Consider the following 27,102-nt stretch of genomic DNA (forward strand, 5'->3'; position numbering starts at 1 on the left):
ATAGTGACTTTCAGATTTATTCAAGCTGCTGCATGTGCCAACAGTCCACTCCTTCCTAGTGCTGAGGCCCCATCACATAAGCACAACTGTTTCCTCTGCGTGATGTGTTGTTCTCTGGCTGTAAACTGCCAAAAAAGACATCACTTAAAAAAAAAAAATCAATATAATGTAAAATCTGCCTTGCCTTAGGAAAAGTTTTTCTGGCAGTGGCTCACACCTATAATCCCAATACTCTGGGAGGCTGAGGCAGGAGGACGGCTTGAGCCCAAGAGTTTGAGACCAGCCTGGGCAAGATGGTGAAACCCGGTCTCTATAAAAAAAAATATAAAAAGTAGCCAGGCATAGTGGCTCACACCTGTAGTCTCAGCTCCTTGGGAGGCTGAGGCGGGAGGATTGCTGGAGCCTGGGAAGTGGAGGTTGTAGTGAGCCGAGATCACACCACTGCACTCCAGCCTGGGCAGCATGGCAAGACTCTGTCTCTACCAAGAAAAAGACAAAAAATTAATAGAAGGACAAACAAAAGGTTTTTCTTACCAAAAATACACTTTAAGGAACAAATTTATCATATTAAGTTGGTGCAAAATTATGGCTTTTACCACTGAAAGTAATGGCAAAAACTGCAATTACTTCTGCACCAACCTAATATTATTTTCTAATGACAAACTTGGAAATAATTGTCATTGTTCTCTAAAAAGAACAGTCTAAAAATAAAGCAACAGCCCATTTACTTCTATGCCAGTTCTTTCAGTATTTGGTTATTTAAACTGGCGGTCCCTAACCAGCAGATTTACGGCCTGGGAACTTAAAGGTATTTGCCGCAGTCTTTTCCGATAACAAATTCAACAATGTTCCACACGTGCAACAGGGGACTGTAAATGGCGGCAGATCCGTAGAGTAGAACATAGCAACGAAATGACCCTGTGCCAGATTCTCAGTGCTTTACAAAAATGCTTCGGTCATGAAAAGTGGGAGAACCTTTGTCTATACTGAGACACTTTATGTTTAAACTACCCACTTCCAGTTCAAAGTAAATATTTACATAGGTTGAACATCCCTAATCCAAAAATCTGAAATTCTCCAAAATCTGAAGCTTTCAGAGCACCAACATGACATTCAAAAGAAATGTGCTATGGAGTCAGATCTTCCGACTGGGGATGCTCAGACAGTAAGTATCATGCAGATATTCCAAAGTCTGAACAAGCCTGAAATCCAAAACACTTCTGGTCCCAAGGATTTCAGAGAAGGAATACTCAGGCTGTGTATTAAAAATGCACACACAGGAAAAGGTAGGCACATATACAAAGAAATTTAAACCATAATGGGTCGTCTCTGGTTAGTGAGCTCTTATTTCAATCTCTCTGTACTTTCTGAAATGAGTATGTATTTCTTGAGAAATCACTAAAACTGGCTGAGCGTGTTGGTTCATGCCTGTTGGGGAGGCCAAGACAGGTGGATCACTTGAGTCCAAGACTAGCCTAGGCAACGTGGCGAAACCCCATCTCTACAAAACATACAAAAATTAGCCAGGCATGGTGGCATGTGCCTGGGAGGCTGAGGTGGGAGGATCACCTGAGCCAGGGGGAGGTTGAGGCTGCAGTGAGACAAGATCGAGCCACCACATTTCAGCCTGAGCAACAGAGATGAGACTCTATCTCAGAAAAACAAAAACAAAACAAAAAACCCGAACCCGGAAACATTAAAAATAGACTTGTGCTAAGCGAATGAGGTGTGATTTCTATATACGATCAGGAAATGGCCTTCATGATACATCCTGAAAATGACCTACTGCCTGAATTACAGACACACTAGATGATAGTGAGGGTCCAAAGGTAACTTCCACAGACACAGCTAAGTGATTATACGACTATCTCTTACAAGCTACGAAAAGCTTAAGCGTAAAAGCTTTTCTATCTTCATTATTTCTGAATCTTAATGCCCAGCGGAAATGCCACACAGGTGAACTGTGCTTGTGTGGAACAAGGCTGCAACCCCCCTACCCCACCCTTGGCTGGCTGTTCCCAGGACACTGCTCACCACAACCCCTCCTCAATTTCTGCCCTTCCCTTCTCTGCGTGCTCAGTGCCCAGGGGATGCTAAGGGCTGCACCACATCCCCTCGGCTCCCCGGCAGATGCTTCCGGTTGGGCCAGCCCAAGGGAGGAGAGGGGAGGGGTCTCTTCTGGGCTCCCTTGGCTTGGGACTGGTTTCTGGCAGTGGCTGTGTCCCCACCCCATAGACGCTGACTTTCTCCCTAAGTCCACAATCCTCCTCTCCTCCCCCGCCACCAGGCCTTGGACACTTGCTCCTCCCCAGTGACTTCCATCTGGCCCACACCACGGAGCAACACTTCCTCAAGGCTCCTCTGAACCACTTGCAGGCACTGGATTCTGTTTCCAGCCAGAAGCCTGACTGCTATCAGAGTGCCTTTTTCAGTGGTGCCTCAAATCTGTCAGGAGTTGATTTAAATCCAGCCTGCTCCTCCCCGTTCACCATCAGCAAGGTCAGCCCGCGAACCTGGGCGGGGCCGTGCGCGTTCTGGGCTGTGGTGAGAACGAACTCCACACTGACCTTCCCAGTGCTGATGTCCACATAGGACAGGGTGTGCTTCCTCCAGTGCTCCTCAAAGGGCTTCTTCTGTTGCCCCTGGATGGGCTTGGAGTAATCGTGCTCATCAATCCGCACCTGAGGCCAGAAACACCATCACGTATCTTATTACTCTAACAGAGCAATACAGAAAAAACACAGCAAACATTAAAATGATCTAAGAGACAGATGCCCTAGAACTCATTCCATTTCCACTTCAGCCCTGGCACCATCAACATGTTCAGAACCCACAGAGGCCACATGGCTGGCCAGGGGGTGTGCAGCCAGCAGTGAGTCCAGAGTAATCCGTGTCCGCACGTTCCCTTAGACATCCTTTATGTACCTAAGAGTTTACCAAATACTTTGTCTTTTTGCTGCATGCGCTGGGAGACTACCTACTACCTCAATCTTTTCTTTCAGCCTGTTTTTATTTAAAAAAAATTTTTTCTTCTTTTGAGACAGGCTCTTGCTATGTCACCTGGGCTGGAGTGCAGTGGCGTGATCACAGCTTGCTGGAGCCTTGACTTCCCAGGCTCAATCAATCATCCTGCCTCAGTCTCCTGCGTGTACCACCACGCCTGGCTAATGTTTTATTTTTGTGTAGAGACAGGTTTTGCCATGTTGCCCAGGCTGGTCTAGAACTCCGGGCTCAAGTGATCTGCCTGCCTCAGCCTCCCAAATGCTGGGATTACAGGTGTGAGCCACTGCACCTGGCTTCTATTCTAATTAAAACTTGTTGTGACCAACTAAATTTATGCTACTGGCCAGGCCCAGTGGCTCATGCCTGTAATCCTAGCACTTTGGGAGGTTGAGGTAGGTGGTTCACTTGAGGTCACGAGTTCAAGACCAGCCCGGCCAACATGGTGACACCCCGACTCTACTGAAAATACAAAATTAGGCAGGCATGGTGGCATGCGTCTGTAATCCCAGCTGCTTGGGAGGCTGAGGCAGGGGAATTACTCAAACCCGGGAGGCAGAGCTTGCAGTGAGCTGAGATCACACCATTGCATTCCAGCCTGGGGGACAGCAAGACTCCATCTCAAAAAAATAAAAATAAAAATAACAAATTTATTATTATTCTGTATTCTGGCAAACACGGATTCATATACTTTGCAGGAAAGACTCTTAATATGTACAAGGAGGCAAGAGCAAGTTCCGAGCAGTGATTACAGCCATCAGCATATTCCAGTGGAGGGTAAATCGGTAAAATTTCATGGTGAATAAAAATGCTTTCCCACTCACCGTGTTCAGCTGACTGGAAAGGCCGCCAGCAGCCGCCCACACACGGTCCTGAACCAGCCTGTGTGCCTGCCTTGTCGAGCCTTTGTCCTTTTGCTGATGTGGTTTATCCTGAACTTGCATTTGTGCCCCAAGCTTCCCTTTCCGTGTTTTTTTTTGCTATTGTTATGTGAAAAACTCTTACCAGGCAGAATCCAACATGTGTGCTCTGCACAAAAATCAGTTCACCTGAAGAACAAGTGACCACAGGGCAGGCTCTATAATACCTTTTCCAAACCACAGGGCAGGTCTGAAACGGTGGCTTCCTCGTTATTTAATAAACTGGCATTTCCTCCTTAGGGCAGGTCTGAAACGGTGGCTTCCTCGTTATTTAATAAACTGGCATTTATTTCCTGGTCATGCCACTCTGCCTGCACTTCTAACCTTGGCCTTCTAACAGCAAAGCACATTGGCTTGGAGATGCCACTGCTGGCATCAGTGGATGCTGACCCAAAGCAAGGAAAAGGTCACAGTGATCCAGAGGATGGTGGGAACCCAAGGATCAAAGTTACCAGGGGGAAAAAGGCATTTTTTGGATTTACTTTTGGGGAAATGAAATAAAATGCAGAGAAAATGCAGGGGTGGGGCTGAGTCCCACCAGGTGGGAGGAAAAGGCAGGTGCAGGTGGGTGTGGCGAGAAGGCACACCTTGTAGTCTTCCCTGGCATGTGTGCCCCAACTCCTTGCACACCTCTGCTCCGTAGATGGTCTGCAGCGCACACAGCATCAGGTTCTGCAGCTCCAGGGTCTCCACCAGGTCCGTGTTCCAGATCATTCCTGGGGACACAAAAAGTTCCATCAGGGGCAGGCGGGACCCAGTCACATGGGCCTTCTGAGCTGTCAGCCTGGGCCTGCTAGTCCGTGGAGCCACTGGTTGTGGCTTTATAGCTGTGGGCCAGGACCCATCCGGACAGCAAGCATGGAACTAAGTCAGCACTGATGGGACAGACACCAGCCCACCCTGCAGAAGGCAGGGCCCAACACTGTGCACAGAGCCCGCTGTCTGTTCACCCCGGTAAAACGTCTTCAGGTGCTTCAGGTCTCCATAGAGCTTGCTGATTTTCCCACAACCTTCTTGCAACACGCTTCCCACACGGAACACAGCAGCATGATTTTGCATTGACTGTGGCACAAAATATTATTTGTAAACTTTTAATCCATACAAGTAGTCACACCAAGAACTGCTTAACTTTTAGACCTGTTGTTTTGCATTTCATTTAAAAGTTACGTAAATTAAACAGAAAAATTAGGAAATTCAGACTACGAGTTTATTACTCTGAACTTAAAAATGAAGTTTTGACTAAAGCTTCTGAATAAATGTTTCTATTACATACACATCTTAGACCCAGACACATCTTTTCCAGTGGGATACAGCCAGGGTCCAGGACTCCAAGCAGACTGCCTGTGAGGCACCATGTTCCGTATGGCTCCACAGTCAACCAGGCAGTGCTGCCTGCCCACACCCCTGGAGGGGCTCCTGACGTGGGGTCTGGTGGTGAACGTGACACAAGCCAGCAGCCCTGTGGTGACACACACTAGGGGGAGCTGAGCAGAGTCCTGGTGATGGTGGGGTTGGAGCCGAAGGTCTTTAGTGAGAGGGAGGGGCGTGGGTGGCTCGGGCCCTTGGCCCATCTGGCTACTGCCTTCTGCCTATTTTGTAGAAGCTTCTTGTACACTGACTTCCTTCATAGTTTTACTGTGGCAAGAAACGTGCCATGCAGTGGACCTGAAGTTTACTGTAGGTGTGCTGGGAACCAGGCGTCAGCTTTTGCTTCCTGTGGGACAGAGAGGCAAAACCTCTGTGATCCCTCCTCCTCCTTGCTTCTCCCTCTAACTCTGCTTTGCTCTACTGACCCTAATTGTCTCTTCCTCTACCAATGCAGCTTCATGGTTTAATTTGGACATTTCATCTGATTTTCCTTAGACTCATACATAATCATGACACTGTAATGCACATCAACCTAATGGTTTTTCAGGAAGAACAAATGAAAAAAGTTGCATCTCAGAATCTAGTATTACATTCTTTCATGTCCTTTAGCAGCCACATTTTCATATCCTTTCTTGTATTTCTGGTTACATTATTTCAAAGCATTTTACATTTTTTGTTTGAAATGTGAACAAAGTATTTACTGATGTCTGAGCAGATTACTGCTGGCACATTGCAAAGCTACTGATTTTTAGATAAAAATCTCTTATCCAGACACCTTACTGCATTCTTGTTTTGTTTCTGTTAAATTTTTCAGTTTATTCTCTGGGAATTTTTTGGAAATTACGTCTGTAAATAATAGCAATTGTATCGATTTCTTTTCAATATTTGCTGCCGAGATCAACTCGGTTGGGGAGACCCTAACCCAACAGCACTAGAGGAATTAAAGATACACATACAGAAAATAGCACGTGGGGTGGGAAATCAGGGGTCTCACAGCCTTCAGAGCTGAGAGCCTCCAACAGAGATTTACCCACATATTTATTGATAACAAGCCAGTCATAAGATTTACTAAAAGTACTCCTTACGGGAAACAAAGGGATGGGCTCTGGGTCGTTATCTGCAGCAGGAACACGTCCTTAAGGCACAGATCACTCGCTATTGTTTGTGGTTTAAGAACCCCTTAAGCGGTTTTCCGCTCTGGGTGGGCCAGGTGTTCCTTGCCTTGATTCTGGTAAACCGACAACCTTCCAGCATGGGTGTCATGGCCATCACGAGCGTGTCACAGCACTGCAGAGATTTTGTTTATGGCCAGTTTGGAGGCCAGTTTATGGCCACACTGGGGGGCCTGTTCCCAACATGTCCCCCTTCTTTGTTTTGCAAGGTGATAAAAGCAAAGGCAGCTCTGTCACGGTGAGCTACTTCTCACAGGCGTCAGGATCTGCAACTGCAGACTATACAAACAGCACAGATGAAAAGCACAATCAACACTGAAATCACAGAGCCTCTAAGTGTTTTTATCCATTTTAATGGGTTACTAGCTGCTAACCTGTCTGCAGCTCCTCCAAGCACTCCAGTTCCTGGCATTAAGGTCAGGTGTGCGTGGGATGCTTCAACTATTTGTTCTTTTAATTTTGCAACATCCAAAGACAAGTTTGTAGAGTGTCCTTCTAGATGTTTTTTTATTCTTTCCCCAATTCTGATCTTATTAAAAGCTATTAATAGTTTCCATAAATCCTTAGGTTTAGCTCCTACAGTGGGCCATATCACTGGAGGCTGAGGTGCCACTACATCGCCACGGTTCCAGATAATAGGAACTCTTGCCGTATTTCTTACCATTTCTACCATCTGACCATTTTGTTCAGACCAGCTGAACATAGTGTGGCCACGGCACGCGGACTGAGAGGTAAAATTCAAGCTACACATCCCCTTAGGGGACCAATCAATAATGATTCCATAGGAATCGTTGTGAAGCACCTCTGCCTGTTTTGCAAAGCAATCTTCCCAAATAAGCACGTTCATTTTCTCTGAGCAGGTCCAATCCTGTTTAGAAATAGGTTTTTGAGGGTGGTATGCCCCAATCATAGGAGATTTACTAAGCATGTGTAACTGTGTCATAGAGTGATTACGTCCAGGCACTACTGCCAGCCAAGATTGATAAATACGCCCAATAAGTACAATTGTTCCATGTCAGCCCTGGCTGAAGGAACACTCACAGCAGTAGTGATCACTGCTACCACAGCTACCATTAAATCACTCATTGGGACTGGCTGTCCCGCTTTCCTCAGGGTTTCTTCTGCCATCTGTGACGGCTTCTTGATCTGTCCCGAGGTGGTGACTGTTTGACAGGCGTTGCTCGTGACAGTTGGGGCCCTCCTTAGTGTCAGTCTCGACATGGCCGCAACCAGGGGGTCCTCTGGATCCTCCCAGAATCTCTTCCTCAGCATCAGCTCATGATAAGGTTTCAAGTGTCTTGATGGTTCAGTCCTGGAGAAACAGAAGCATAACCTCTACCCCAAGTTACTATTTTACCTATTTCCCAACTTTTTGTTATCAGGTCTCTCCACCAAACCAGTCGTTCTGCTTCTGTCTTTGCGGCTGGTTTCTGTAGATGCTGTTCAGCTGCTGACAACATCTGGCCTTTAGGCAGGCTCAAAACATTTAAAGTTAATAATGTGATTCAGTTGCATATGGGGTGTCCCGTAGTCCCTGTTTTCCACCCTCTGCTTTTGCAACTGCTGTTTCAGGGAGAGATTCATTCTTTCCACCATGGCTTGTCCTTGAGAATTACATGGGATACCAGTAACGTGTTTAATATTCCATGTAGAGAAAAATGTAGCTAGAGCTTGAGAATTGAGTTCCAATCCTTGAGAATTAACTCCTCCTGTAAAAGATGAGCAATGTACCACTTATCAAGTTGGGCATCGTTGGATAATAGCTTTAGCTTCTTTCTGGGTAATGCTGTATCTGCATTTGAGACCAGAGGCATTAACATGGGTTAAATTGTGAAAGTGTCTGGCATTAGATATTGCAGTAGCAACTAGGCAATTGGCCATTTGATTCCCTGCAGTCAAAGGTCCTGGAAGAGGTGTATGAGCCCTAATGTGAGTGATGTAAAAAGGGTGCGCTCTACTCCTAACTGCTGTTTGCAACTGGATAAAGTCATCAGTTGTTCATCTGTGTGAAATCGTAACTGAGCATTTTCAATTAACTGTGTGGGATGAACCACGTATGAAGAATCAGAAATCACATTAATAGGCATATTAAAAGCAGTAACTACCTCAATGACAGATACAAGCTCCTCTTTTTGAGCTGAAGTATAGGGCATCTGGAAAACTTTACCTTTCGAGCCAGAATAAGAAGCTTTACCATTACTAGACTCATCTGTAAAAACATTCTCAGCACCTTCAATTGGTTTAAATTTAGTTATTTTAGGGAGAATCCAATTAGTTAATTTCAAAAATTGAAAGTTTCATCTTAGGAAAATGATTATCGAGAATACCCACAAAGTCAGCTAAATGGGTTTGCCAAGTAAGACTATTTGTAAAATCTTGCTGTATTTGTGCCTTCATGAGAGGGATAATAATTTTTCCAGGATCATATACATGTAATTTAACAATCCGAGTTCTCTCATTTCCTATCATAGTAGCGATTTGATCCAAATGAGGGGTCAGAGTCCGTGAATTAGGATGTGGAGGGAAAGCCGCTCTACACCGTGGATCGGGACGTTGGGGGAAAGCCGCTCTACGCCGTGGATCGGGACGCGGGGGGAAAGCCGCTCTACGCCGTGGATCGGGACGCAGGGGGAAAGCCGCTCTACACCGTGGATTGGGATGCGGGGGAAAGCTGCTCTACAAGATCTTGCTCTTGGACACTAACATCAGCAGGTGAGCGCGAGTTGGAGAAATGAGCAAATCTAGACTCTTCTCTGGATCTATTCTATTTATTTGAGCTTTATGGCCTTGCTTTTCAATTAGCTGCAGCTCTGCCTCAGCTTCCTTCGTTAATTGCCGAGGGCTATTGCGACTAGGATCTCCTCTAAGGATAGAAAATAGACTACTCATGGCATAGGCAAGAATGCCTAGAGCAGATCGTATCCTGTTAATGTCCCCTAGTAATTTTTGAAAGTCTTTTAATGTTTTCAGTTGATCCCTACGTATGGCTACTTTCTGTGGCACAATGGTAGTGTCATTTACTAAGGTCCCCAAGTAGGAGTAAGTAGTAGTAATCTGAATTTTGTCAGGAGCTGTAATTAAACCAGCACCAGAAACTGAATTTTGCAAGTGATCATAACATTGGAGTAATATTTCTCAAGTGGGGGAAGCACAAAGTATATTGTCCATACAATGAATAATGTAACACTGTGAAAATGTTTTAGGAGTAGGTTCAATTGCTTGCCCTACATATGTCTGGCAAATTGTTGGACTGTTTAACCTGACTTGTGGCAACACTTTCCAATGAAAACGCTTAGCAGGCTGCAGGTTGTTTACTGCAGGAATTGTAAATGGAAACCATTCACAGTCTTGCTCAGCTAAGGGGATAGTAAAGAAACAGTCTTTTAATAAATCTATGACTATTAAAGGCCAATTTTTCGGAATCATAGCAGGAGAAGGCAATCCTGGCTCTCATGTCCCCATAGGTTGTATAACTGAATTAATGGATCTTAAGTCAGTTAACATTCTACATTTACCCGATTTTTTTCTTAATTACAAAAACTGGAGAATTACAAGGGGAAAATGTTGGAGCTATGTGTTCCTTTTCTAATTGTTCATTAACTAAGTCCTCTAAAGCCTCCAGTTTCTCTTTACTTAGCGGCCATTGTTCTATCCAAACTGGCTTCTCTGTTAACCATTTCAAAGGTATAGGTTCTAGTGGCTTAACAATGGCTGCCATCAAAAATGACACCCTAAACCTTGGCAGGAACTTTGTCTTTCCGCTTCAAGCGGTTCTTTCAAAGCTTGGAAATTTTTTTCTAGTCCCATACCACAGATATACCCCATTTCATGCATCACATGCTGACTTTGAGGGCTATATAATTGTTCTGGAATTAGAACTTGTGCTCCCCACTGTTGTAATAAATCTCCCCCATAAATTTATAGGTACAGAAGTTATAATTGGTTGAATAGTCCCAAGTTGTCCACTGGGCCCTTCACAATGTAAAACATAACTACTTTGATATACTTCAGGGGCTTTACCAACTCCAACTATGTTAAAGTGAGCAGGCTGAATTGGCCACACGGATGGCCAGTGCTGTAGAGAAATGACTGAAATGTCTGCTCCTGTATCTACCAAACCTTTAAATTTCTTTCCCTGAATAGTTATTTCACAGGTAGGACGTTTATCAGTAATTGGATTCACCTAATAAGCTGCTCTGCCTTGTTTGTTTGTGCTTCCAAATCCTCCTGTTCACTTAGTTTCACTTTTCCCCATTCCCACATATGGCACAGTCAGGAGCTGTGCTACGCGCTCTCCTGGTGCTGCTTTCCAGGGAACAGAAGTAGATATAATAATTTGAATTTCCCCATTGTAATCTGAATCAATGACTCCTGCATGTATTTGTACCCCTTTTACATTTAAACTAAATCTTCCTAAAAATAATCTTATTGTCCCCACTGGCAAGCATCCACAGACTCCTGTTGGTACCTTTTGCAGGGGCTCCCCAGGCAGAAGACTCACAGCTATTGCGCAGCATAAATCTACTGCAGCACTGCCGGCTGTGGTGGGGGACAGACATTGTACAGGGGTGAAGGAGTGGCCTGAGCCGGAAATGCCCTGGTTTGGAACGGAGCCCAGGACGGGCCCCTCATGGCATTTCCCGAAATTGGGTTTCCATCTTTATCAAACTTAGAGTGACAGTGATTAGCCCAATGTTTTCCTTTTTACATTTTGGACATATTTCTGTCTCTGTAGTTTTCTTTTTTCCCCTATCTGGCAGCCTGACTTACTGATTTTTTCTACTTTCTTGTTTAGTATGACCATGCTTCCCACAGTTAAAACAAGCTCCAGGGAACAGAGGATTTCCTTTATCCACTCTCAGTCCCGCCCCTGCCTGTGCCAACAATGTAGCTTTATGCATATTACCTCCGATACCATCATAGGCCTTGATATAACCAACTAAGCGTGCTTTCTCTCTGATAGGTCGTAGAGCAGCCTGGCAGCCGGGATTAGCATTGTCAAAAGCTAATAACCGCAAAACTATACGCTGAGCAGCCAAAACTGCAATCACCTTTTTAAGAGACTCCTGTAACCAAGCTATAAAATCTGCATACGGTTCTTTTGGTCCCTGTTTTACCGCACTAAAGGAAGGGTACTGTTCTCCACCTCAAGTGATTTTTTCACAAGCTCTAATGCACACTCCTCTAAGCGGCTCTATGGCATCATCCTGCATGACCACTTGTGCATCTAAACCAGCCCAGCCGCGACCTCTAAAAGTTGGTCTGCAGTTATATTAATTTGAGGTTGGGCCTGGGTGTTGCAAGCAGCCTGAATGGAAGCTTCATCTGCCCACCAAGTTTTAAATTGTAAGAACTGAGCAGGAGTTAAACAAGCTTGAGTAAGAGTGTCCCAGTCAGTAGGAATTATGTGACTGGAAACAGCAACATTCTTTAATAGTCCAGTTACAAAAGGAGAACCTGGTCCATGTTGATTGACAGCCTGTTTAGACTCTTTAAGTAATTTAAAGGGAAAGGCTCAAATGTAGCTAAAATATTTCCCTGTTGATCTGTGGGGTGTATTCTAACAGGGAACTGACAAGATTCTGTATCACCCTCTCTTCTAATTTGCTGAATTCCTGCCTGAATAGAACTGAGAGTGGTCGCTCGAGGCACTGCTCAGTCAGTCACTGGAGCAACTACTTTTCGCCCAGTGTCCTCCAGAAAATAAAGATCTGGAGGGTCAGGTCACTCTTTTTCTTCAAAATAAAGAGGGGGTACAGAAGGGTAGGGATGAACCTCTCCCTCCTTTGCCACTTTAGCTTTAGCTGGCAAATAAGCCTGCTCTGTTACTTCTTCTGTTACTTCGTTATACTCTCCGTCCCCCTTATTATTAGCATGAAAAGGTTCCAAGGGAAGGAACCAGAGCCCACCTTTGTCCCATTGTTACCGTGATGCTTCCAAGCTCCCCTTCTTACTCACCATGGGGATGGCTTAAGAGTACTTGGGCGTCCTCCAGCTTAGCTGCATGTTCTCTGTCACTCCGGTGACCCTTTGACCTGGGTCTGAACCCCACACGTGGGCGCCGCTTGCCGAGACCAGCTCGGTCGTGGAGACCCTAACCCAGCAGCACTAGAGGAATTAAAGACACACACACAGAACTATAGCACGTGGGGTGGGAAATCAGGGGTCTCACAGCCTTCAGAGCTGAGAGCCTTGAACAGAAGTTTACCCACATATTTACTGACAACAAGCCAGTCATAAGATTTACTAAAAGTATCCCTTATGGGAAACAAAGGGATGGGCTCTGGCTAGTTATCTGTAGCAGGAACATGTCCTTAAGCACAGATCGCTCATGCTACTGTTTGTGGTTTAAGAAACCCTTAAGCGGTTTTCCGCCCTGGGTGGGCCAGGTGTTCCTTGCCCTCATTCCAGTAAACTGACAGCCTTCCAGCGTGGGCATCATGGCCATCACGAGCACGTCACAGTGCTGCAGAGATTTTGTTTATGGCCAGTTTGGGGGCCAGTTTATGGCCAGATTTCAGGGCCTGTTCCCAACAATTTACCTCATTTCTTTTTTTGATTCTTACTATTAATAGCCAGAGTCAGCAGAAAAATCCCTTCCCCCAACGAAACGCATTTCCACGAGCACAGGAAGCTCTGTTTGTTCAGTGCTGACTCCAGCATCTCACGGAGCCTGCAACACAGCAGGCACCAAGACACACCTTGTTTGGTGAGAATGCTTCTATTATTCTCACTTCAAACTGTCTCACGGATTTGCCAGTTCTATATCCTAAGGCATGTTCCCACTCTCTAATGCAATGGTTCCTTCTCTCACAGCTGGCCTCCAACCCTACAAAAGTACTGCAAGGCATCACTCAGCCTTCTGTGCCTTAGTCACACTGTTCTTCTCACCGTTCCACAAAGCCTCCTTCAAGCCCAGCCTCACTTGAAGACTGAAGGGCACAGGCCTGTGAAAATGTCAGCAGGGAACCTGTTCTCTTGTGTCTTAACACCATATGCCTTTCAGAATACCACTAAAGCAATGGACTTCTTTTTAGAAAATATGCAGAAATTCTTGCAAATAGTAGACAGGAGATCTCATTCACAGACAAGAATCCTTGTTATTAGAGGAATTCAGTTTCTCAGACTGACTATATATCAAGTTCTCCACAGCCCTCTGTGGCTAATGGCTGCCATACTGGACGGCAAACACTCGGAACATTTCCATCGTCACAGATGGTCCTACTGGACCAACTCCCAGCAGCACAGGCCGCACAGATCGGTTTCCACCTGCCGCCCACTCTCCCTCGCTTCTGAGTATATTCAGGGGCAGCAACAGGCCTGGCTTAAAGACATTTCCAAGCTGCTGGAAGCCAGGCATGATGACATGATCAATACGTGGGCCTGAGATGTAAGCAGCAGTACTGTGTTGAACTCCAGGAAACCTACGAAGAGAAAGCTGCCCTGCTGGGGACTGAGCTTCTCCGGCAGTCCTGCTGCTCCCTCTCCTCCACGCTGTGACTCATCCACAACAGCCAGAGACGGTCAGGGCACGGAGGTCATGCCCAAGCACACACGAGCGAACCAGAGAAGGCCGTCCTGGATGCCAAGCAGTCACTAACTATGCCCTAGCCTGCTGACCTTCTATGTGGAAAAGTGCACTTCTGTGTAGCTCAGGCCTCCTGGTCTCTTTCATGTTCTTGATACGGTGAGGAGTAGGTCCTACTGCTGTTTACCTCGACACTGGTGCAGCCTCACATGTTTATCGCAGCACTAGTCACAACAGCAAAGTCTAGAATCAACCTAAGTGCCCATCAATGATGACCGGACAAAGAAAATGTTGTACATAAACACTGTGAAATACTCAGCCATACAAAAATAAAGCAATCATGTCTTCTGCAGCCACGTGGATGAAACAGGAGGTCACTATCCTAAGTGAAGTGACTCAAGGTCAAGTGTCACATTCTCACTTGGAAGTGGGAGCTGAATGGTGAGTACACGTGGCCACACGGAGTGGACTAACAAGAGACTGGGGGCTCCAAAAAGCGGGAGGGGTGGGGATGAGCAATTACCTGCTGGGTACAACATACATGACTTGGGTAACGGGTACATGAAAAGCCCAGACTCCACCACCTCACGGTTCATCCACACAAACTGCACCTGCATCCCCCTAAATCTATTTTTAAAAAAACAAAACCAGTGCAGGGCCAGGTATGCAGCCAGCTGCTCACTCCAGAGTGAGTCCAGGCTCTTACCTTCTGCATGCTGAGTTGAAGTTCTGATGTTCTTATGCTTCTGTCAGCAAATCTCAATTTGTCAAGATTCATGAAGATTCTTCCCCAGCATTTGGTTTAATTGGAGGGACTTTATCTCCTAAAACAAAACAAAACAAAAGTTAGAATTTAACTTCTCAAAACCGTTTTAAAAAACCAAATGGATTTAGAATGGCACAAAAGTACGTAGCATAGCCGTTCAAGGAGCTTGGAAACTGCGAAAGTCTCTTCAGCTAACACACTGCCAGCCCACCCTACATCTGAGGCCATCTGTTGAGTTGGGGCCAATTTTGAAGAACATACATAAAGGCAAAATTGTTGCCACACAGTAGACATCCATTAACTTATCTTAGAGTGAATAAACTAGAAATCATCTCTAAAATTAAAAAATTAAATGAAGGCCGGGTGCGGTAGCTCTCACTTGTAATCCCAGCACTTTAGGAGGCCAAGATAGGTGGATCACTTGAGGTCAGGAGTTCAAGTGCAGCCTGGCCAACGTGGCAAAACCTCATTTCTACTAAAAACACAAAAATTACCTGGGTACGGTGGCGCGCGCCTATAATCCCAGCTACTCGGGAGGCTGAGGCATGAGAACTGCTTGAACCTGAAAGGTGAAAGTTGCAGTGAGTTGAGATCGCGCCACTGCACTCCAGCCTGCAAAACAGAGTGAGACCCTGCCTTAAAAAAAAAAAAAAAAAAAGTATACAAATTTATACATATTAAGTGTATATAAATGTGCGTATATAAGGGGAATAAGTGTATATAAGGGGAAAAAAAGGACACCTTCCAGATGGTGGTCTCAAGGGGCCGGCCACCCCACTGTCCTTTGCATCAGGGGAAGGAAGGTGGCTGCTGTGTGCTTGAAAGTCACCTGCTGATTCGGACTCTTGTGTGCTCTCACCTACACTTCAAGATTTGCAATTTTTTTTTTTTTTTTGAGATGGAATTTTGCTCTGTAGCCCAGGCTGGAGTGTACTGGCACCATCTCGGCTCACTGCAAACTCCACCTCCTGGTTCAAGCAATCCTCCTGCCTCAGCCTCCGGAGTAGCTGGGACTACAGGAGTATGCCACCATACCTGGCTAATTTTTGTATTTTCAGTAGAGATGGGGTTTTACCATGTTGGCCAGGCTGGTCTCAAACTCCTGACCTCAGCTGAGCCACCTGCCTCGGCCTCCCAAAGTGCTGGGATCACATGTGTGAGCCACTGTGCACAGCCAAGATTTGCAACTCTTGTGTTTCTAAGATGTCTTCAAAAAAGTTTTAAAGTTTTTTTAGTAACATTATATATTTTTTCTTCAACAGGTAATACATGCAGAAGGTAGGAGGTATGAAATGCAGGAGTCAAACAGGCCCCGCCCGGCCCACCGCCTCCCCAGGGGACCAGGGTGTGGGTCTCTTGAGGTCCTGCTCAAATGCTTCTAGGCTTGCTGCTATTTCTTTTCCTTTTGATTATAATGCTTTAAAAATTGATCATTCAGTAAAACTGACTTTTTTCTTTCAGTGGACAGTTCCACAATTTGTTTTTTCTTTTTTTTGAGACAGTGTCTCCTCCCTCTGTTGCTCAGGCTGGAGTGCAGTGGTGTGATCTCGGCTCACTGCAACCTCCGCCTTCCAGGCTCCAGCAATCCTCCCACCTCAGCCTCCCAAGTAGCTGGGACTACACTGGTGTGAGCCACCATGCCCAGCTAATTCTTGTATTTTTTGTACAGACAGGGTTTTACCACCTTGCCCAAGCTGGTCTTGAACTCCTGAGCTCAAGCAATCTGCCTGCCTCAGCCTCTCAAAGTGGTGGGATTATAGGCGTGAGCCACTGCACCCAGCCTCAGTTCTACCAACTTTAACACATGTATAGATGCATGTAACCACTTTGGGAGGCTGAGACAGGAGGATTACTTGAGGCCAGGAGTTCAAGACCATCCTGGGCAACACAGGGAGACCCTGTCCCTATGAAACATTTTAAAAAATTAGCCATGTGTGGTGGTGTGCACCTGACCATACCACTGCACTCCAGCCTGGGCGACAGAGGGAGACTATCTCTAAAAACATACATATGTATTTTTTTGGGGGGGTGGGGGAGAAGTAGTGATGCTACAAGTATTTTTTCTTTCCTTTTCATTTTTAAAAATTAAAGCATAAAGATACAGTAAAATAAACTCATCATTTTTAGTATAGGGTTTTTCAAATTTTGACACACACAGAGCTGTGTCTGTATTAGCACAATCAGGAAACAGCCTCTGGCAACCACCAATCCCTTTTCTTCCCTAGATGTGCCTTTTCCAGAATGTCGTATCAAGGGAACCACAGGTGTGGAGCCTTTTGAGTCTGACTCCACAGCATTCTGCGTGAGGTGCGGCATGCGTGAGCGGTTTCTCAGATGTAAAGTACAGGGTATTCTTACAAAATGTTCTTTTTTGCATTTTCAAAGAAAGAGAAGCTCAAAATTTCTACATTGCTCTGAGAGAAGTGGTATCAGTCCTCACTGCTATAAAGTGCAGGGCTATGGAGTGAGACAAGCACAACCTGCAGCGTCAGGAACGATGGACCTGAACTCCGCCTTCACCCATGATCAGCAGCGACTTGGGGTAAGACGCCAGCTCTGCATGTGCTGCCCTCTCGAGCTGTGGTCAGATCCAGAGACAGAGTGTCTGAAGTAAGCTACCTTTTTAATACTCTCCATACCTTTCTAACTACAGATATAAAAGCAGGCATGTTTATAAGTTACGGCAGTCCTAGTTTTTATTTCACTTGAATCCATACAAAAACCACCTGTTCTATAAACACAGCAGAAAGGATGCCAAACAGTTAACACCAGAGAAAGGTAATGGGAAGAATGTGGGCCTGGGGTCCCACCATCCTTGCCACACAAACATCCACCAGTGCCTCATCCACCTCACACTGTTCTGAGCACACGAGCCTGGATAACCACCGTGAAGATCTCTGGAGGTGGGAGCGATACTAACTGTCCTGTTCTTAGTGCACATGAGACTCACACTCCCACACATGGTATTTCTTCTCCTACACATTATTTGATGCTACCATGAAAAGAAAACCAGCAAGTGAAATCCAATCTGTCCGTAGAGGGTGGGAATCCTGTTCACTGTAAGTCGTCCCCTCTCCTCTAATAGAGGCCAGCTGTACTTTGTTTTCAGAATGGCCTAAAGTATTTTTCTAAGTACCAAGTTACATATTCGTTCACGCCAACTATTTAAAAAATTTCATTGCAAATAAGTGATTTTTATCAGGCAAGTAATATGTAATGAACTTCCCCTAAAAATAACAACTTCCTAATAATAGTTTTTCTAAGCAGAACATGACTGCAAAATAATTTTTTAAAAAAAGAAACCCCAAAAATGTCACCTTAACTGTTAAGATCCCCAACCAGCCTCTATCTAGTCTCAACATTACCACCATATAACCTCCGGATTTCTCAGTTTAATCACTTCTAGGGGAAAAAACCCAGACTACCTCTATATGACCACTAAGCAAATTTCCAGTAACAAACTGAGGTTTTGTGACCTGGCTGGGTGCAGTGGCTCATGTCTGTAATCCCAGTACTTTGGGAAGCTGAGGCAGGACTGTTTGGGTCTAGGCGTTCAAGACCAGCCTGGGCAATATTGTGAGACCCTGTCTCTACAAAAAAAAAAAAACTTTTTAAAATTAGCCAGGTGTGGTGGTGCACATCTGTAGTCCCAGCTACTTGGGACTCTGCAGGTCCAGGTGTTGAGGACTGCTCGAGCCTGGGAGGTTGAGGTGGCTACGACTGTGCCACAGCACTCCAGCCTGGGCTGACCTGTCTCAAAAAAAAGAAAAACGACTGTAACCTCCTGCGCCTTCTCAAACAGTCTGGCTCCTGAAGAAAACACTTACCAGGCCTGCATGACTCTTCGATGCTCAGGGCACATGCCCGACCAAAGACAACCAGGTCCAAGAGGGAGTTTGCCCCGAGCCGGTTGGCACCATGTACCGAGGCACAGGCGGCCTCCCCACAGGCGTACAGCCCGGGCACAATCTGATCCTGGCCATTCACGTGCCTCAGGACCTGTGGAAAGGAAGATTTCAGGTGAAATGTCAAGGTGCCCGTACCTCCACCAGGCCACCTCCCGCAACAGGGTGTCTGTGCTGCAGACCAGAGAAAGAGAGGGAAGTAGGCCAGGCGCGGTGGTTTACGCCTGTAATCCCAGCACTTTGGGAGGTTGAGGCGGGTGGATCACCTGAGGTCAGGGGTTCAAGACCTGCCTGGCTAACATGGTGAAACCCCGTCTCAACTAAAAATACAAACATTAGACAGGCATGATGGCGGGTGCCTATAATCCCAGCTACTCGGGAGGCTGAGGCAGAAGAATCGCTTGAACCTGGGAGGCGGAGGTTGCAGTGAGCCAAGATCGCACCATTGTGCTCCAGCTTAAGCGACAGAGCAAGACTGAATCTCCAAGAAAAAAAGAGGGAAGGAAAGACCGTATCTCAGAGGGAGGTAAGGACCATAGCTCCTCTTCTTCAGAGGGAAGCTTCCGAATGTATCCCCGTTTCCCTTGCCCTGAGCACCTGCTGTGACCAGTAAATCAGAGGACCCCCAATGTCGGCATTTGCGACTGGGTCCCACGTTCCTGAGGCCCCCACCACCTGTGCTCTGATGCTGTTACAAGTAGGTCAGAGGACCCCCAATGTCGGCACCTGCGACTGTCCCCATGTCCCACGTTCCCGACACCCCCACCACCTGCAGAGGACCCCCAATGTCAGCATCTGCGACTGTCCCCGTGTCCCACGTTCCCGAGGCCCTCACCACCTGCAGAGGACCCCCAATGTCAGCATCTGCGACTGTCCCCGTGTCCCATGTTCCCGAGGCCCTCACCACCTGCGCTCCGGCTCAGACCCGGGAGCACGGCAGGTGGAGGAACATCAGCAGGGGACACTGATGTTCCAGGCTCTTCTACCCCTGTTCACCTCTTCATCTACGCAGGAAAGTAACAGCTGCCGCCCACCTTGCCCAACAAGGAGCCTAAGTGACCAACAAGCTCTGTGTGAATCGCAAACCACTCAAAGGTAGGAATTAGAAAGATCCCTCGATGTACAAGATCGTTAGAAATAACACGAGATCATATAGGAAAGTAATTATAAAATGGAAAAAGCTGCAAATGATGCATCTATGACAATTTACTAAGGAGGAATAAATTATTAAGCCCCCTCCATCCTCCAGTAATAGAAATTTAAAGTGCAATCTAGAAAACAAGACAGTACTTTCTTAAGAAAACATCTGTCTTTTCCTCTAAGATCTAAAGAGACAACTGCGAGGTGGGCCCCATTGTCCCAGCCTTCTTTCCAGCTGTGGGAGGGGAGCCAGCACCATCACCTGCCCCTTGTAGTTGGTGGGAATGCCGCCCATGTTATAATGCACGGTGGGGAGGACAGGGATCGGCTCCTTCGTGACGTCCACACCAGCGAAGATCATGGCGGTCTCTGAAATGCCGGGCAGGCGCGTGGCCAGCTGCTCTGGAGGCAGGTGGTGCAGCTGCAGGTAGACGTGATCTTTCTCAGGGCCACAGCCTCTGGGAAGACAGAATGAACACCATCACATAAGGCAGAGAACGGCAACGGCAGGAGACCTCAGAATACGTCATCTTGGAAGCCTGTGAGTTTCAACATGTTTTGATACTGAGGAAAATTTCCCCTCATTTATGGTTGCCCTCTCATCAAATCTTTTCTAAGCATCTACTGTGTGCCAGGGATAATCCTAGGTGCTGGGACACAGCTGAGACCCAGAACAAAAACTGACCTACCTGAACCCACACTCGTCTCAGGGATCACAGCCTGCTGCGGCTGTCCTTGGTAAGCGCATTAGAAAGGGCTCCATGCCAAACACAGTTGTCCCTGCGTATCCGTGGCAGGTTGGGTCCAGGACCCCCATGGATACCAAAATCCGTGGATGCTCAAGTCCCTAATACAAAATGGGAGAGTATTTGCATATAACCTATGCACATCCTCCTCTATACTTTAAATCATCCTCATTTAAAGTTTTACATTTAAGCTTTACAACACCTCCAGGATTACTCATAGTACCTAATACAATGTAAATGCTACGTAAATAGTTGTTACACTGTGTTGTTTAGGGAACAATGACAAGGAAAAAAAGTCTGCATATTTGTAAGGATGCAATTTTACTTTCAATACATAGTTGGCTAAAACCACACAAAGGCCATACCAGCAGATATTACATTCAAGAACAGGGTCAGGAATGAAAGAGCTGCAAACTGTTTTACTGAAAGCCAAGTAACCCACACCCTTTGAAAACCTGCCGAAAAACACCTGTGGGCATCAGACGCGACACCCAAGGCTCACGTGCCGACTTCAGGTTGCGTGTGCGTCTCTCTCCCCCGCACTCTGTCACATACTCACCCACACTAAGAGAAACTCTGTTCCACAGATCTGAGAAAGAAACTGGCTAAAATTTTCAAAATGTAGGTCTTCTTTAAGAAAATACCACAGACTAACAGACCCCTGTCAGCAGCTGAGAGAGGTGGCTGTGCACGTGGGCCTGCACACGAAGGTGAGGGCGAGCGGTGCTGGAACTCAACAGAAGCAACCCCAGCCCATGGTCCCGCTCAGACAATGCTGGTGGCAAATCACACGGACCTTCCTTCGCGGATCTCCAGAGTCATCGACCGAGACACCACGTCTCTAGACGCCAGGTCCCTCGCCACAGGGGCGTATCGCTCCATAAACCTTTCGCCTTGACTGTTAATGAGAATGCCTCCCTCTCCACGACATCCTTCCGTAATGAGACAACCGGCACCATATATGGCTGCAAAAAAACCCAAACATTTATAACCTAACAATTGCTAGGACTCTATTTCAAATGCATTATTTTTATCAAGATATTTTTGGGGGGAGAGAGGAAGAAGATATGCAGAAGGCATTATATGCAAAACTGAACAGAAAGAACAGTTAAGATACAGTAGAAAGTCTGGATAACAAAAAGCACTGACGAGGCTGACAGCTGCAGCAGAGGTTGGGGCAGAGCAGTGTCCCCAGCGAGGAGAAAGGCCAGCCCACAGACCTCTGGCCGATACTCTGAATACAGCCCAGTGTACACTGGATGCCTCAAATTTTGTTTTAATTTTTGAACATTCTTTGGTACTATGATACTGTGGTGACTAGTTAAGGATACCAGCTTGGAGAATTCATATCTAAATTACTCAAACAGTGGCAAGGACAGTAATAATGATTATTTTAGTTAATATTCACACTGCACTTGCTAGGGGCAGTTCTAGCTGCTTTCCACATGTTAACTCATTTAAGTCTTAAAACAACTCCAGGTCGTACTACCCCCTTTCTCAGGGACAGCAAATTAACGCTTGGTAACATCCAGTCATGCAATTGAGGACACAGCTCAAACCCAAACCTGGGCAGTCTGGCGGTCTGTGCTCCAAACAGTGGCTCTGTGACTCCTCAGTGCGATGAGAAACAGGGCATGCCTAGCTCTCGAATTTTAACAAAGGAGATCAAAAACCCAAAACTAAACGTATTTCAAAAGCTACAATTTTTATTAGTACACAAAAAGGGCAATCTTGCTTTTAAAACGAGAATGTGCTTCTTGCATCTCACCTGTCTTTTGATTTTCTAAGTTTCAATGCTCTTTTTTCTGTGGATTACTTCTCACATATTGAAGACAAAGCATGAGAAGTGGAGCTCTAAACAAATTACAGAGGGAATTCAGGGGCTCAGTGACATTTTATTGATTAAAAAAAGTAATAAAAAATACAACAGACCAGGTGCAGTGGCTCATGGCTATAATCCCAGCACTCTGAAGGGCCGAGGCAGGAAGATTGCCTAAGCCCTGGAGTTTGAGACCAGCCTGGGCAAAACGGTGACACTCCATCTCTACCAAAAACAAAACCACCCTCAAAAATTAGCTGGGCATGGTAACGCATGCCTGTAGTCCCAGCCGTTTGGGAGGCTTCGGTGGAAGGAGCCTTTGAGCCCGGGAGACAAAGGCTGCAGTGAGCCAAGACTGCTCCACTGCACTCCAGCCTGGGCAACAGAGCAAGACCTCATCACTAAACAAATTAAAAACAAAAACCTACAACAAATTCATTTCTTATTTTCATCCCTTCCAGGGATCAGAAAGCTGACACTGACAGAGAAAGAGAAGGCACACGTCTGGTTCTTCAGCACCACTTCAGGGGTCTCCATCGTCCACAGGTCAGAAAAGCAACTCAGAGAAGTCCAGGACGAGTCACCTCAAACAAGAGGCAGATGTGTGTGTCTCTCTCTGACTCATTCTGAAGAACCTCCCCCAAACTCAAGACTTCAACTGTCATTTCTGTGTTAATGTCTCCAAATTGCACATTCACAAGCTCAACCGTCAGACGTCCCCGAGATGAGCGCATCTTCCCCACAACAAGCTCCCTCAGTGGTCGTGTGGGCTGAGCCCCAATGTCCGAACGTCACATGCGGTTCTGTCACGGCTGTGCCCTGACTTTACATCCCATCATCGCGGGAGCTCCATGTTCTCCTACAAAGCCGAAATCTGCCTGTGCTGCTTCTGGGTTCCACGGCATTGTCCCAGCTCTCAGAATGCTCACTCGGTAAACCCTGATGGAGACCCTACCGCGTGCTGGGCCTGGGCCACCCAGCTAACGAGAAGACCTGCCTGCCCGAGGAGCTGACGACCTCGTTGCGAAGAGGGACACTGAACAATCCCTGCTTTACCTTTTTTTTTGAGACAGAGTCTACTCTGTTGCCCAGGCTGGAGTGCAGTGGTGCGATCTCGGCTCACTGCAACCTCTGCCTCCCAGGTTGAAACATTCCTCCCACCTCAGCCTCCCAAGTAGCTGGGATTACAGGTACATGCCACCACGCCATGCTGATTTTTGTATTTTCAGTAGAGATGAGGTTTCACCATGTTGGTCGGGCTGGTCTCGAACTCCTGACCTCAGGTGATCCGGCCACCTTGGCCTCCCAAAGTGCTGGGATTACAGGTGTGAGCCACCGCGCCTGGCCTCAATCCCTGCTTTACTGCTGGCATAAGCATCACCAAGGCAGGGTTTAGGGCTCTTGAGAAATGCATAAGATGCTGGCCCAAACTGCCTTAGGGGAAGAAGAGTGTGGGAAAAGTCTCCTTAAGGAAATGACATTGAAGTTAGGACCTGAGAGCTGAAAAAGCTGATCTTCAAAACCACGTTACTATGTAAAACTATGGAGGAGCAATGAGTAGTTGCTTACAACTTACAAGTACAGCTTACAAGACACATGTGAGCTGAACGCCTGCCGGGCAAGGTGTCCTGCCCTACCTGTGGGGTGGAACTGAACAAACTCTAGGTCCTGGCAAGGAAGGCCTGCCCTGGTGATCATGGCCGTGCCGTCGCCGGTGCTGGTGTGGGCAGAAGTAGGTACACCCGTAACCTCTGGAAACAACAGACAGCAGTGACTGACAGCGGCCCACGTCCGGACCTCCTGTCTGGTGAGATCACAGAACGGACACAGCAGCCCCCGGGCACTGTCTTCTCAGTGCTGTCTGTGTGCACACAACCCTCTACTCACGCACACCCCACACACATCACTGGTGGCCATGCCAGTGGAGCTGCTACCCTATGCAGGTAGGATAGAAGCCTGGGATCGGAGAAGGGACTTCCATTTGTATTTTATTTATTTATTTTGAGATAGGGTCTAACTCTGTCGCCCAGGCTGGAGTACAGTGGCACGATCTCAGCTCACGGCAACCTCCGGCTCCCAGGTTCAAGTGACTCTTCCGTCTCAGCCTCCCGGGTAGCTGGGATTACAGGTGTGCACCACCATGCCCAGTTAATTTTTGTATTTTTAGTAGAGATGGGGTTTCGCCATGTTGGCCAGGCTGGTCTTGAACTCCTGACCTCAAGTGATCCTCGCACTTCGGCCTCCCAAAGTGCTGGGATTACAGGCATGAGCCACTGCGTGCCTGGCCCTATTTGTATTTAACTTTGTGCTGTTCAAAAGATTTCCCCAACAAGCATATACTACTTTTATAATGACAATTTTAAAATTTTTATGGATTTTGCTTTTTTCCCCCAGATTTACTGAGGCATGATTGATGAATTAAAAAAAACAAAAGTGTATATATTTAAGGTGTACAATGTGATGATTTGATATATTTTGTGAACTGATGACACAATCAAGTTAATACACATCCATCACTTCATACAACTACGGTTTTTTTGGAGATACAGATGCTTAAGGTCTACTCTGTTAGCAAATTTCAAGTTATAATATTAACTCTAGCCACCGTGTCGTATAATATTAACTATAGCCCCCACGTTGTATAATGTTAACTCTAGCCACCGTGCTGTATAATATTCACTATAGCCACCGTGCTGTATAATGTTAACTCTAGCCACCATGCTGTATATTCACTATAGCCACAGTGCTGTATAATGTTAACTGTAGCCACCGTGCTGTATAATATTCACTATAGCCACCGTGGTGTATAATAGTCACTATAGCCACCGTGCTGTATAATATTCACTATAGCCACCATGCTGTATGTTAACTCTAGCCACCGTGCTGTATAATATTCACTATAGCCACAGTGCTGTATAATATTCACTATAGCCACCGTGCTGTATAATTCACTATAGCCACCATGCTGTATGTTAACTCTAGCCACCGTGCTGTATAATATTCACTATAGCCACCATGTTGTATATTAGACTTTCTGAACCTCACCTGGTAACGGGAAGTCACACCTTTCATCAGCATCGCCGCAGTCTGCATTCCCCCAGCCCCTGGCAACCACTGTCCTACTCTGTTTCCATGAGTTTTGACTTTTTTAGATTCCACGTATAAGTGACATGCAGTATCTGTCATTCTGTGCCTGGCTTGTTTCACTTAACATAATGACTTTGGGTTCATCCATGCTGTCACAAATGGCAGGATTCCCTTCGTTTTCACAGCTGAGTAATATTCAGTTGTGTATACACACCACATTTTCATTAAACACCAACACATATTTAGGTTGTTTCCATATCTTGGGTACTGTGAACAACGCTGCAATGAACATGGGGGTCCAAGTGTCTCTTTGAGCTTCTGATTTCATGCCCTTTGGATATACACCCAGAAATGGGGTTGCTGGAGCACATGGTAGTCCTGTGAATTTTGAGGAACCTCCAGAGTGGGGTTTTTAATTTTTATTGCTTTGGTGCTTAGTGATGTTGAGCATTTTTTCATACATCAATTGGCCATTTGTTTGTCTCCTCTGGAAAAATATCTATTCAAGTCCTTTGCCCATTTTTAGTAGAGTTGTTTTTTAGTAGGGTTTAGTAGGTTGTTTTTTTTTTTTTTTTTTTCTATTTTAGATACTAAGATATTATTAGATACAAGGTTTGGAAAACATTTTTTCCCAACCTGTAGTTTTGTTGATTTCTTCCTTGGCCATATTGACACTTTTTAACTTTGAAAATGGTTAAAGTAACTGACAGTGTATAAAATTAAAGTTACTTATTTTCATTATGTGGAGAAGAAGGACTTACCCATCCCAGGAATCAGTATTAACACAGTACCCACTAAAACAAGAGGGATTTTGCCAAAAAACCCCATGGGACTCTTTGGGCCGCAGTTTCCTCATCTAAAATCGGGACAGGTAAGCTGTGAACCTGATGGCAGCCACTCCGGTCTACTGAGGGCCATGCTTTCTCACCGCCTGAGGCAGGTGCTCCCGTCCTTACCCTTTACAGGTGAGGAACCACGGCTGGGAGAGGCCATCACCCTCACAAGGTTATATCAAGGCCTATGTCTGAACCGTTATTCTACAATACCTTTATTTTCATTAAAACAAAGAAACTCTAAATGAAAGTTATTCATTTTTATAAATGAAATAAAGTAGAAATTAGAGTCCTACCCTGTGGCAACAACAGTGTTCTTTGCTCTTATGCGATGGATGGACCCGTCCTCTATGCACAGTGCGATGACACCATGGCACTCCCCGTTCTCCATCAGGAGATCCAAGGCAAAATACTCCACAAAATAGCTGGTATCATATCGCAGAGACTAAAAGAAAGGGAAAAAAAGGGCAGGAAGTGTTAAGCCAACCTTTAAGGTTTTAAGGTGGTATTTGCTCGTGTGAATAGATGAAGGAACCTGATCCAAATGGACCAGGTAAATCCAAGGAGATCAGCAACAGAGTCAAGGACACTGTCAGAGCCCGAGAGGCATTCCACACCGAGCAGCACAAACAAGGCAGGTGCACTAGAGAACGCAGCAGCAACAGCTCCTATTTTGGTGACACATTTCCTATTTCTACACAACCCGAAGAGGCACTCCACACTGTCTGGTGGCCACAGGCAGCACCGCTCAGAGTTTGGTGCCATAGTGAGGTCCACAGACCATGGGGTCACAGCCCAGGTGGGAGCTGCTGGCAACA

At 46.1% G+C, this 27,102-nt stretch overlaps 1 protein-coding gene across 1 annotated transcript in view; it reads right to left on the bottom strand.

The window, feature by feature from the left end:
* LOC104662045 (succinate dehydrogenase [ubiquinone] flavoprotein subunit, mitochondrial-like) overlaps positions 1–27,102 on the bottom strand; it is a 36,223-nt gene continuing 9,121 nt past the window's right edge. The window contains 13 exon segments of the mRNA XM_030927130.1: positions 1–125; positions 356–2,681; positions 4,508–4,535; positions 4,537–4,636; positions 4,871–4,982; positions 14,695–14,768; positions 14,771–14,812; positions 18,582–18,753; positions 20,062–20,257; positions 21,342–21,510; positions 24,002–24,093; positions 24,095–24,115; positions 26,581–26,729. Of these exon segments, the coding sequence (XP_030782990.1) occupies positions 2,415–2,681; positions 4,508–4,535; positions 4,537–4,636; positions 4,871–4,982; positions 14,695–14,768; positions 14,771–14,812; positions 18,582–18,753; positions 20,062–20,257; positions 21,342–21,510; positions 24,002–24,093; positions 24,095–24,115; positions 26,581–26,729 (1,422 nt within the window). The 3' untranslated portion in view covers positions 1–125; positions 356–2,414.

This window comes from Rhinopithecus roxellana, chromosome 3, assembly GCF_007565055.1.
Source record: "Rhinopithecus roxellana isolate Shanxi Qingling chromosome 3, ASM756505v1, whole genome shotgun sequence".
Lineage (NCBI taxonomy): Eukaryota > Metazoa > Chordata > Mammalia > Primates > Cercopithecidae > Rhinopithecus > Rhinopithecus roxellana.